Source organism: Lissotriton helveticus, chromosome 2_1 (genome assembly GCF_964261635.1).
Source record: "Lissotriton helveticus chromosome 2_1, aLisHel1.1, whole genome shotgun sequence".
Taxonomy (NCBI): Eukaryota; Metazoa; Chordata; class Amphibia; order Caudata; family Salamandridae; genus Lissotriton; species Lissotriton helveticus.
This window is the reverse complement of record NC_136059.1, coordinates 1833168179-1833181324: the sequence shown is the minus strand read 5'-3', so window position 1 is coordinate 1833181324 and position 13146 is coordinate 1833168179. Positions and strand designations below refer to the sequence as shown.

Below are 13146 nucleotides of genomic sequence, written 5' to 3'. Positions count from 1 at the left end.
GGGTTTGATAAAGGTCCAGTTTCCCTTCCATTTCAAGAGCGTACAGGCAGACTGCACGCACCATGTGCAAGACACGCCAGAGCTGCTTGCCTTGACTGCTGCAGCTCTGACTCAAAGAGCTGCTTGCCCTGCCTGCCTGCTTGCATCCCAGGGTTGCAGGCAGGCTGGTGGTGCACAGAGCTGGTGTGAATGCAGCACCCTCTGCGGCCATGGGATGGCAGAAGATGGTTTTGTGAACGTCTCTTTCATAAGGCGGGTTTTCATAATTCCCATATTTTATGTTTCCAGCTCTGCATTCCAGGAAGCAGACATAGTAAGCTCTAAGGACAGTGGTCATGGAGACAGCGAGCAAGGAGACAGTGATCACGACGCCACTAATCGAGGTCAATCCTCTGGTAAGCCTTCTTGAAAGGGATGACTTCAAGAACAAGTCATCGATCGCCATGAACAGGTGCCAAATGCTGAACCCTGGGGGTGGGGGGGGGGGCGCATTGGGGCCTGCGCTACTGTGCGTGCTGGACAGGCCTGGCCACACAAGTGGAAGTCCAGGGGGTATTTTATTCTGTTAGGCCATGACACCTCCAATTATTTCAATACTGTAAGGCACACACGTAGAAGGAAGTCCAGAGGGTTTTTGTATTCTGTTATTTAGGCCATGACACCTCGAATTATTTCAATACTGTAAGCACACACGTGGAAGGAAGTCCAGGTTTTTTTTTGTATTCTGTTAGGCCATGACACCTCGAATTATTTCAATACTGTAAGGCAGGTGTGTCTAGTCGAAGTCCATGCCTGATTTCCAGATTAGCCTCATGCGTTAGATTTACATGATCAATAATGATCAATAACAATGTCATCTTGTGGTGAAGTTGTAGGCTTAGGAATAAGGAGATCTGGGTTTACATCCTGGTTCCCACTTGTGTAAACTGTGTGTTCCTGGGAAAATCAATATATGTTCTTGTGCCGATCTCTGTTATCTGCCAAAAACGGAGAGGAGTCAAGTGTGAATCATTTTGCAATTTACTGATTGTAAGAAGATTCATTGCCTAGTTGGTGGCAATTGAATTTGCTTTGCACAATTGTACAAATGCACCTTCCATCAATCTTAAATCTATCAGATGTTGTAAAGGGTGGTTGTCTTTTTGGTGCAAATAGAGAATGATTTGAATGTTATGATCCACGTAGGCTATCTTTGTTTTTTTAGGGTGGGGGGTTGTAAAATGTTATTATGCAAGGGTGTTGATTCCGTTTTTTTACACACAGTAACGAGTATGTAACTCGCTTCTGGGTTATAGCATGCTTCTGTGCTATACCACGAGGCGAGTTCTCCTGTTTCCTGCGGTGAGCTGCTTTTACGACACTAGTAATCGTCTCATGAGTAGATTCCTTCAAAACACTATTTGAAACCATCCAAAATTATGAGACTGCCAAACTAAATTAGCAATTTCCCATTAAATGAAAAGTGAAAGAAAGGGCGCCCCAGCGCCCCTCCCCCAATAGAAATGAGTGCACTTTCACCATCTCGAGCCCACTTTCCCTGAAAATGCGAAGAGGATTAGCGGTGGGGTTTCCTCCTTGGGAATCTGCGAGGCGCCGAGCCGTGGAAATGCCTCTGCTATAGAAAGCGATGCTGCAGCTGCCTGCGGGCGCCTCACCTCTTGCCCTCTGGGTCGGGCTGAGCCCCAGTAATCCCCAGCAGTGTCCTGGCCGGCTGCGGACGTTGCTCTAGATACACCCGGCCCCTGCTCGGGGCTTGTCTGCGCCCTCGTGCATTGTGCGCCCTGGCATTGAAGGACCCTTGCGAGTCATTAATATGCAGCCCTAATGAGAGCTCGGCCGAGCCAAGAGTCCCGAGGGCCGCTCCTTGCGAACAGAGCGCCTATTTTCTGCCTGGGAACCCCTCAAGTCAGGGCTCGGCAGAAGTTTGGGCCTGAACACAGCGCCTTTCATTGCGCCCTCCTTGAGGGGCTGGGGGCATTGTTCCCTCAAGAAGCTGCGCATTTAGCCTCTCGCCGACCTGCGCGCTTTCAGGGGCGCTGACACAGTAATGGGCATTTCGGGAACTTAAGGAAGCCATTCTTGTCCCGAGGACGCATCTCATTTACGCGGGCTCCCCATTCCGCCAGGCGCGCTCTTATCTCGACGTAGAATTTCAATCAGATTAGTCCATCAGCATAATGAATCACAATAATGAAACAAGCAGAGCTTAATTAACATGTGCACGAGGTGCAGGATTCGCCGAGGCTGCTGGAAGCAGAGGTAGAGGCACATTCCATTCTGGCTGACTGATTACCGTGTCTGCAAGCGCCAAGTAGCGAAGAGCGCGCAGCAAGCGCGCAATCTCATCATTTACGTGTGCTGACTGATCTTCGAATGTGTAGACAGCAGAGAGCGCGCAGCAAGCGCGCAAGCTCATCTGTTATCTTTGCTGACTGATCTTCGAATGTGTAGACAGCAGAGAGCGCGCAGCAAGCGCGCAAGCCCATCTGTTACCTTTGCCGACTGATCGTCGAATGTGCAGGCAGCAGAGAGCGCACAGAAAACGCGCGATCATATCTCTTATATGTCTGTGTTGACTGATTGCCCGATCTGCAACCACCAAGCAGCAGACATCGCGCAGTAATCGCACAAGCATGTCCCTTATGTGTGCTGACTGATGCCGTATCTGCGTCCAGCAGGCAGCAGAACGTGCATAGCAAGCGAACAGGCATATATGTCTTATGTGAGCTGACTGATCACGTATCTTCAGGCAGCAGCAGGCGCACAATTATATCTCTTGAGCTGACTGATGGTCGGATCTACAGGCAGAAGAGAGCGCGCAGCAAGCCCCAGTCATATCTCTTGTGTGTGCTGACTGATATCCGTATATGCTGGCAGCAGAAACCAAGCACACACTCATATGATTATATGTGCTGACTGCGGTATCTGCAGCCAGCAGAGGGTACATAGCAAGCGAACATGCACATATCTTATGTGTGCAGATTAACCTCCGTATCTGCGACCAGCAGGCAGCAGAGAGTGCTTAGCAAGCGAACAGGCATATCTCTTGTGTGTGCTGCCTGATCGCTGTATCTGCAGACAGCAGAGAGCGCGCAGATAGTGGCAGGCATACCCCTAATGTGAGTTGGATATAGCTCAGCCTGCAGCAGGAACTGAACTATGAGGGTCACATCTGAAGCAGGCGCAGCCGTGGACGGTTTCCTCTGCTCTTCACCCCTCACCTCCCCGACATCCCCACGTAATCGCACCTAGGACACATCTTTGGATTGATTTGTTTTCAACTTGGAAATAAATGTCTACACTATTAAACCATAGTCACAGTGTCTTTTAACTCATCACTAAAACTGAACTGTGCATGTGGACAGCATTGTATGCACCTAAGGGTCAAAGTAGGAGGCCCTGGCCTGAGGGCGGGATTGGGTGCAAACTGTCAGTTCAGTCATCCTCGGGTGCAATTTGTGGCTGTTTAAAGTGGCTCTGGAATTATTCAACTGTACACGAGTTTGCTGTCCTAATACTGTCGATGGTTAGTGCTTTATGGTTGTTAAAGTGACACACTTGAATAGTGTCCCTTAGTTAAAATATATATATTGCCCAGGACGTTTACTCCTCAAAAAAGGCTTTATTGACGAGTCAAACCAGTTCTGAGTATTTCTATAGTTTGATGTATCTTCACTTTCTATGCAGAATCAGCAGAGAAAGCGACTGTCCCTGCCTAACAGATGTTATTTAATAGCTAGTCACATAATGTTCGAAATTGTGTACAAGATGCGAGCGGTGTATCATTCGGTTGTATCATCCGCATTATTGCGCTCTTCTATGTTTATTTTTTAATTTAGCTGTTTAAGTTATATGCAGAAAGCGACCAATATTTGCCAGTGTTGGCATGAAGGTGTATGGAATCACGCCAGCCCTGCCTGTATGCGCAACAGCAACGCTGAGCCGATTCCTTGCACTCAGCTTGTTGTTTCCTGGTGTTCTTTGGCATCTAAAGGGCGCTTGAGGGTGGCCCCAGCCTCCTCGGACTGAAAGGGGGGCGCGGGGGCGGGGGGCATAGCTTCGCGCCGAGTTCCATGCCCGGAAAGGGTCTCGTTCGCCCTTCCTTTGCCTCGAGCTCTCCTTCGCCCTCCCCTGCCCCAGCCTCGCGCTCTCTTTCGCCCTGCCTTTGCCTCGCGCTCTCCTACGCCCTGCCTTTGCCTCGCGCTCTCTTTCGCCCTCTCGCGCTCTCCTTCGCCCTGCCTCGCGCTCTTTCGCCCTCTCGTCCCCCCTGCATGTGCCTCGCGCTCTCCTTCGCCCTGCATGTTCCTCGCGCTGTCGTTTTCCCTGGCTCGCGCTCTCGTTCGCCCGGCCTATGCCTCGCGCTCTCCTTCGCCCTGCCTCGCGCCCTCCTTGGCTCTGCCTCTACCTCGAGCTCTTGTCCCCCTGCCTGTGCCTCGCGCCAGAAGCTGCGCGCGCGCACGCACCCTCGCCGCTCGCTTTTAAATTCTAGTCCACGACCAACCGTCGGCTCCTTCCTGCTCTCGAAATTCATTTGCTCAGCGGACCAATATTTAATTACAAGTTATTAGTATTCATTTCTTACCAGATGATGGAACATAAATTACATTTCCCTCCCTGGCCAGGGGACCAGAACTGCAGCCCTGTTTTTCATCTGGCGCGTTCCCCTTCGATTGACAGAAACATTGGTGCTGTGTGTTTCTGCAGCTTCCGTCTGGACTTCTGCAGCCTCGCACAACAAACCCAGGCCGATGCCAAGTGCACTGCCTGGTGTTTCTGCATTTACACACTGTTACACAGACTCTTGTCTTCACTGTTTGTGTTTGGACATTGCTCTATTTTTTGGGATTGCCTTGTAGAGTTTGTACTCCTCCCAATGATTTTCTTCCAGTCCTACCAGTTTCTTTTTTATTTATTTGAACAAAAAGAAACTGGTAGGACTGGAGGCAAATCGTTGGGAGGAGTACATAACCTGGCTTGCTTATTATGTAAGATTGTGTGTATATAAGCAGATACTGCAATCCATGTCCTTTTCTGACGATTTCTCAAATCTTATTGCTATTAGAGACTAGAAATGTATTTAATTATTCTCAAATATGTTTTCAATGAAAGACAAACTAACCTTTGCTCACGATTTTGTGAAAAAAGGGAGACTGTAACACAAATAGTACTAGAGACGTAAAACGTATATCTTTTTAAGCAGACCCCCCAAAAGACTGACTTCCTTTCCATATTTGCCCAGATTTCGGTTTTCAAACCCTCGGTAAGGAGCACGTTTTATTTGAGGAGACATTATTTTCTATTGAACAGGTCTTGTCAGAGGCATTTAGTGTTGGGCGGTAGGAGCCTTGCAGAGCACGCTGCCCCCTGTCCCCTTTGAGTGACAGGCACCCGGTGATAGGCAGTGCCATCAATTTGTGGATTGTGAACTGTCTAATGAGTGCCCGCGAAATATCTAATTTGATATATGGAGCACGCATTTAAATAATCATTTGTGCATGGAGATGGTTTGCTGTCCACGGCATATTTTATTTACTGTAGACATTTTAAGGAATTATTCTTGTGTTAATATATAAAATTGTGTCGGTGATGTCAGGACAGATGAGTGGGTCGTGATTTCTTTTCCCTTCTTATGATTGAATCCCCAGGCTGCATAATCTATGGCTTCGTCCCCAGTTGTCAGTGTCAGTTCGAAGACTGTCAGTACAGTCACACTCGTCCTCGGAGTTCTTAGTAGCATCAAGCGCTGCGAGACGGTAGCCCACAGCTGGCCGGAACCAATGTTTTCTGACAGACTAGTCATTAACGTGTTTGTCAATATTGTCGGCAAGCAAGTGACGTCAAATGGCCCATTGCAGCTCATTCAAACCTATGCCATAAAAGCAATTTACAATAGCAGGCATACTAGCATGCATGTAGCAAGACCCTCCTTTTTATTGGCATGTATGTATGTGTGTCAGAGAACACGGGGACTCTGCCTCTTTTGCATTCTGTGGTTTTCAGGTCAGCAGTAGGAATGTTAATGTAGAACATGTAGATGCCTCAAGATATGATTATTACTCATCACGACTAACAGGGAGCATTATTGATTACTGGTTAAGCTTGAGGTCCTTATGAACACACCATTTCCCCCTGTTTTTATTCAATTGGTATTATATGGACTGATTTTGCTGGGCCTCTGTCAGTGCCTACGGTCTAAGATTCTGGGTCTACCAGTTATCAAGGTTAATACTCGCCACCTTCGTGTGGCTAGCGTGTGTTTGCACCATTGTTTCCTAGGATATAGTCCCTGCCAAGATCATATTCTGTAGACACCTTCTTAAAAAGGGATCAGCATATTCAAGGGGGAAATCATTTCTTTTGCTGCACTGATGATCAAGGGAGTGCCAGAACAATAAAATACCCTGAATATTTCTGAGTGAGTGGGTGTGGTGAATGAACCCCTCATTCGGGATATTGTGTCCACTGAGGGTAGGGAATTCTGAAACTGCACTCCTTCCTTTTCTCCATCTTTCTTTCCGCCTTTTGTCCTTCCTTCTAACCATCCTCCTTTCTGTCTGTTTATAACTCGTTTCCTTCCTTCTTGATCTCATTTTGGTACCTTTTCCATCCACCCACCCGTCCATGCATTTATCCAGCCATCCATCCATCCATTATACCTTCCTTCTTTCTTTCAGCCTCTCACTCTATTTTCTCCTCCAGCCAGCCATTCATTCTCCTCCCCAGTCACCTTCTATACACCCATGATCCACCCTTAATGTTATAAACCCCTCCATCCTGCTCTCCAGTCATCCAACTCTGCATCCATCTCGCTATCCGTCGATGTTCTCTACGTCTTTCCTCCCGATCAACTCTGCGTTCATCCATCCACCCTCGCTCAATCTTTCTGGACATACCTCCTTCTCTCCACCCCTCCCTCCCTCCTTTCCTTCCACGGCCAGAGGTCATACTACAGAGCTTTTTAGAAGCCAAATCTCCATTCAGTCAAAGGAGCCATAAACAATGTAAGGCTTTCACATTACAGAGGGTTTGCCCAGTGACACCGCCCCCTCAAGCCAGAGGCTGCAGTGGGGGGTAATGAAGCCCCAGATGATGTACAGAGTATCGAGATTTTGACCTTTTTTTCAAATTGAGTTTAATGAGAGGGTTTTACTTCCAAGCAGATTAGCCCCTGAGGTTAGTACGTGTGCACGTAAAGGAATATGCAGGTATGATAACCTACATGTCTAGAGGAACGCAGACAACGTATGGACTGTTTTAGGTTTAAAAGAATTGATGCGAAAAGGCAGAAATTGAGTTTTGCTTTATGAGAGAGGATCATTCTGGTTTAGAATAAAACAATTGTGACTTCAACGTAAAGCAAATAACGTGTCTTTTCATTTTTCAAACCACTCACCCTGATGGAATACTGCTTATATATGCATATAGAGAAGCTGATATGTATCAGCTTGGATCCTGCTCAATTCAAGCACGAGGATCACAACATTAGCAGTCAAAATGAACATTTGCTTGCTATACGTTTGATTTCGGTCATGTCCATCACTGCCTTGTGACACACTTTCTTTACAATACTGACTGCAGATGGCCGCTGATGTTAAAGCTTCTGTCTCTTTCTCCCGGTCGCAGGCACTGATCTTTTTTCTAACTGCACAGAGGAGTGCAAAGCGCTGGGCCACTCGGATCGCTGCTGGATGCCTTCCTTCGTCCCTTCCGACGGACGCCAGGCTGCAGACTACCGCACCAACCTCCACGTGCCCGGCATGGACTCAGTTCCGGACACGGAGGTGTTTGAAGCACCGGAAGTGCAGCCGGGGGGCGAGAGGTCCTTTTCCACCTTTGGCAAAGAGAAGGCCCTGCTTGGAGTCGTCAATGGCGGCGGGAGCACACTCGAAAGGAAAGAGAGGAAGGAGTTGGACGGCCTGCTATCCGGCACCAGAGCGCCTTACAAACCCCCATATTTGAGTAAGTTGTCGTATTTGCCATTATTGTAGTGCATGCGCACAGAGCCACCAGCGGATCCAAGCAGCCAGGAGCTCTTCAGGTTTAATGTTTGGAGAGAGGCCAGAAGTCTTTTTAGCCGTAGACTGCTCACATTATTGAAAGGATACTTAATGAGTTTGTTTTTGTGGCTTCTCAGATGGTACTTGAAAAATCAATCTTGGAACCTGCTTGTTGTTTTGAATCACTTGAAAGGGTAATACATTTTCCCCTTTTGGTAAATGAAATGTCTGGCTGCGTCTGCAGGGGATGTTTCTTTGTCAGACACAACTGCACTTGTTTTTGTCACTTATTGCTGATCGCATTCCAATTTAGAGAAATGAGCAGCTTTTACGCAAGTGTGCCCGGAACTACGGTGCCTCGGGTATTATCCGCAGTACATCGTGATTCTGCATTTCTCCTTGTAGGTTTCACTTGTGTTTCTTTATTCCAGAGTAGCCCTTAGCTGACATCAGGTGAAAGTGCCATTGTCCTTCAGTCAATGGAGTGGTATGCATTCTGTGTAATAATTTGGATGTAGGTCATGAGATTGGAGATTGTAGGGCATAGTAAACCATATTTGGATTATGAAAGAGGAGTAACTTGGGGTTCAGCAGAACCAGGGTCTCATTTATTTTTTCAACAAGAGCGTTTGCCTCCTTTGCTTTGAGATTTCATCAGGACCAGGGACTTTCTTATTTGAAGCAAAATATTTTGTTTTCCCCATTCTTTTAATGTGAGCATACTGGTTTACTCTGATTAGGCTCATGTCATAACAGGAGATTTGGATTTTTATTTTTTGCATAACTGAAGATATTTTTCATTGTAAAATGCTATTTTAGTGCTGTTTTAGGTGTGATCGAAACTTGTGGCTGTAAGTGATGGATAACCTTGTAATGGATCTGTGCCATTGTAAAATAGGATAGTTAAACAATTCTTCTATTTTTCCTTACAACTAGTTCAAATTACTTTATTTTTATGGCATTCTGTCTGGTTAAGGGACCAGCAAAGCTGTTGGTGTCTCTCTTTAGAAAACAAAATGGTGTATATACACTGAGGTGGTAGATTATTGCATTTGTCCAGTTTAGTTTAGCTAAATATTCAAACATTAGGTTTCTTTTTACAGATATTGAATCATTTGGGACATTTTTGTTACATTAAAGAAGGCAGAGTCCGGTCATTCACGTCTTAACCAACACAATTCTGCTATAGTTCGGATTCTGTGATATTAAATTGCACCATACATATTGCAGTAGTCAGACAAACCCAACTGTGCAATCCACTTGACATGTAACCTCTCAAGGGATGATTCCCCCTAAATACATTAGACTCTAGCCCACAATATGTAAATGAGCCCTAATACTAGTGGTCCATGCCATGGACCTCACCCTTCACTGATTGTGGCAGTCTGAGCTGCTCTTCTGAGACTTCTAGATCTCATGGCTTTCTTCAACTCGACCACCATCTTGCTAACAAGAAACAGCATACGAGGATCAGTCCTGTTCCTGCCCTCTGATTTCATTTTCATTCAGAATAGTATCCAGAATTTATTCCAGGACCCATAACTACCTAAGCACAGCTCTGCCAAGGTAGTAAAGACTTTTTTTGTGGCGGTATTGGTTGTTTCAGGGCACCTCAAAGCAGAACCTCTCTGTGTATTTGAATACTCTGTTAGTATTAAAAGGTGGTTGGAAGTCTCATAGGGTAACCTCACATTTTCTTCCTTGTCTTTCCTTTCTTCTAATGGTTGTTTACTCAGGATTTAGTTTATTTGTTTCGTGTGGCCAGATCGATTGATGGATTCTGTTTCATAATGCAACAAATCGCATGTTTTCTTGGTTTATTGAAACACTCAGTACTCTATGGGTTGATACCCATTCTGTTGTTGCTTATAGATTTTACTAAACTATTAACATTATTCAGTCATATCCGTTCAGTTAGTATGTTTCCTTACTTACAAAGATTTCAAAGATGCAATGTTGATCCAGGATAGAAATCACACATTAGACAGCAGAGGGTTTCCCTAATGGCTATGCTGATCAACTATGTCAGCACCTATACATTTGTTTTAAAATACATTTAGTAGATGTGGCTGTAAGCAGTTTTTTTTACATAGTTTTAATTCATCCACAATGAAAATTGATTTTTTAAATGAAAAATGTATTGCACGTTGGAAAAAGTCCTTCTAAAAAATTTAAACCGTTACCTTTATGTTTTTGGACAAGCCCATGTTAGAGCAATGGACACAAGTTGTATATGGAATCAGTGAAAAATAAATGTGTACATGGGTTCTCCACCTGTGTAATCCACCTCCACCTCCAGCAGTGCTGTGCTTCGTCCTTCCACATGATCTTCTCCCAGTCTTTCCCAGTGGATGCTCAGATGCCATTGCAAGAGTGCCCACATGGAGCTCTGGGCTGAGTGTCACTTGTTGCCGAAGGGCACAGGCACTTCCAAGTGCTAAGCTACTGACATGCGCCGTCCACACAGGGATGGGACTCTGCTGCTGCTCCACCTGTGTAGACTGTAGAGCATCCAGTCTTGCTTATGTCGAACTACTTATCCTCATTTCACACTGTGAGGATGTGCACACACTTCATCTCTGTCACATATAAATGCCAATATTACCATTTCTGTACCCTGTAGGATGCTCTGCGGAGCACAGTAACTAAGGTTAGGTCTCTAGACCCCTAAGAGGGTAGATTTCTTTATAAGCACTGTTTCATTAAATTGTCTGGGGTGTATATGAGACAAGGTGTTTATAACAGCACCAGACATGAGAGTGCATGGTGTGGGGTCGGGGGCGATGGATCTCTCAGCTCTTGCGCTCATGATGTTTCATAAAAAGGCTATTGAGCATGAAAAGTACGGTTTTCAAAGGGCTACATCTTCACAATGCAAATACATCATGTGCTCCCACGCATGGAATAGGAAAACATAATGTTTAGGGATTCATAATGTTTTGGTGTATTTGGTCATTCCAAGTGTTTGAAGTGGGGTCAGTTATTCAGTTGCTTTCTCACAAAGAGTGGACTAGCTGCAGTGAAGCGCCAGTACTTAAGCATGAAATGTGTAGCAGCCCTGCTGAGAAATGGTGTCATTAACTATTAAAAGGTTAGGAGTGTTCTGAAAAGTGACTTCTCTGTCCATTAAAGGCGTGTCAGTTTGCTGAGCAGTGCTGCCACTGCCCCATTTAAAGTATTGTACATCTACAAAGACATGCTGCTAGTCTAGATTAAGAGGTTATGAGATCTGCTGAGAAGGGTCTGTTCTGTCCACTATGTCAGGCCTGCTTAGAAATGCCCGCAGTACCCCCAATACGGACGCCTATGGCAATCCGCTGGGAAGTGATAGCTCTTCCCCATTAAATGTATTACAGGCCTGCTGAGAAGTATTGGCAGTGTTCCATTAAAAGTTTTGCAGTCATGATGAGAAAGACCACCTATTTCAATTGCTAATACAGCGACTCCGGCACTTTACTAGAAGTCTAATAAAAGGTGTCACAATACTGCTTGGAATTCTGGGTACTGTCCATTAACGGTATCACAGTCCTACAGAGTAGTGTTGGTACAGTGCATGAATAATATAGCATTTCTACTGAGAAATGTTGCATATTAAGCGTGGTAGCCCTTTCATTGTATGTCAGGGCTGATGCAAAGTTCATCCTTGCAGCTTACATTCGTTCTGCATGGCCTATTGGCCCTCTCCGAGACTCACTCCCGGTTTATAGCAGTGAGTTGCTGCCTTTTTTCTTTTATTCATATCAAGTATTATGGACCTGGCAGTAAGTGAGCACAAATCTCTATAAATAAGCATGGTTCCATTTTAAAACACTGTATACTTCACATGTTTATGTGTGGTCTTGGTGTAAATTTGTACACAGGTAACCTTGCACATCTTAGTTGTTATGCGTTGCATAGTGGGGAAACTTTGGTTTAAGAGCAGTTAGGACTGAGCAGTGTTCCATTTCAAGACAGGGTTCTTATTTATCAATCTTATTTTTTTTCTAATAAAAGAACATTATGTTAAACAATGTAGTTTTTGAACTGTTAAGTATATCAATCATTTAAAGGGTGCTCTGACTACTTCAGATTTAAAGTTTCTTTTTCTTCCAGATTTGTTTTCTTTTCCTAGTACTCATTAAATGAACATTCGCCATCCATAACCTATTTCTGCGGGCTAATGTGCCTGTTAGATTGATTTGTTACTTTGTGGCCACAGAAACGAATCCTGGTGGGGCCTACTCGGCCTTTCATCCAGATCAATAAATGGATTGCCATTGTGTTGGGCAGTTGGGCCGCCCATTAAAGTCGAAACAGCTGAATGAAAATTAAATGCTGCCTTGTAGCTTTTATATACCAGTGGTGCATGATTATTTACAGCAGTATAAATTGAATCAATAAGAGATTGCTGCTCTCCGGCTGTGGGCTTTGTAGAAGCCAGTCATTTTATGTTACTGTTACCATTGTTTTTGCTCTGCACCAAAAAAGGTAGCAATTCTGGTTGCCCTTGAGCTGCATTCAGGTATTACAGTGATTAAGTTCTAGTGTAAACATTTTTTAATCCTTTTTTTCTCAATGAAGTGTTCCAAGGAAGCCACATTGTTCACCCTGAGCTGCATGTAACAGTTTAATCTGCCCGTGGCAAGACTTTCTGCGAGAAATGTCCTGGTAAACATCTTCAAACAATAGATACTCAATAACTAGTTGTGGTATGTCCATTGATTTACAACGTTTGTGTGTCAGTTTTCCAGGGCTTCCACAGTCTAGGTAAATGTCATTATAATGCTGTTTTCAAACCTCAAGTTAATTTAGCTAGTAGTTTACTGATGCTTAGCTCTTTTCTGTTCAAAATCTAATTCCAGAGTTTGTTTCTGATGTCAGTGTGAGAACTTCTGTTACAAACCTAAAAATGGTCTGTACAGGCATTAGTGCTGCCTCAACTTCTTTTGTGTAGTCGAGTTTTGATGTCCTCTCTGTTAAATAGAAATAAATGTAAACATTTATGACCAAGAAAAAAAGAGACCCAATGAAGGACTCAGCGTCTTTCTAGACACAAAACGATGAGGAAAGCCCAGCCCAAAAGGCAGATTTAGTATTGCAAACAAGACAAATATGCTACATTCCGACCAAATTTCATAATCTATTCCAAGTTGACGAGGGATTTTCTCAT

At 44.8% G+C, this 13146-nt stretch overlaps 1 protein-coding gene across 2 annotated transcripts in view; it reads left to right on the top strand.

Annotated features, from left to right (window-relative positions):
- Positions 1 to 13146, top strand: part of PCDH10 (protocadherin 10) — a 54880-nt gene that overhangs the window by 6811 nt on the left and 34923 nt on the right. For both annotated transcript variants that reach the window (XM_078676765.1, XM_078676764.1), the window contains exons 3-4: positions 289 to 395; positions 7624 to 7959. In XM_078676765.1, the coding sequence (XP_078532891.1) occupies positions 289 to 395; positions 7624 to 7959 (443 nt within the window). The remainder of the gene's footprint in view (positions 1 to 288; positions 396 to 7623; positions 7960 to 13146) is intronic.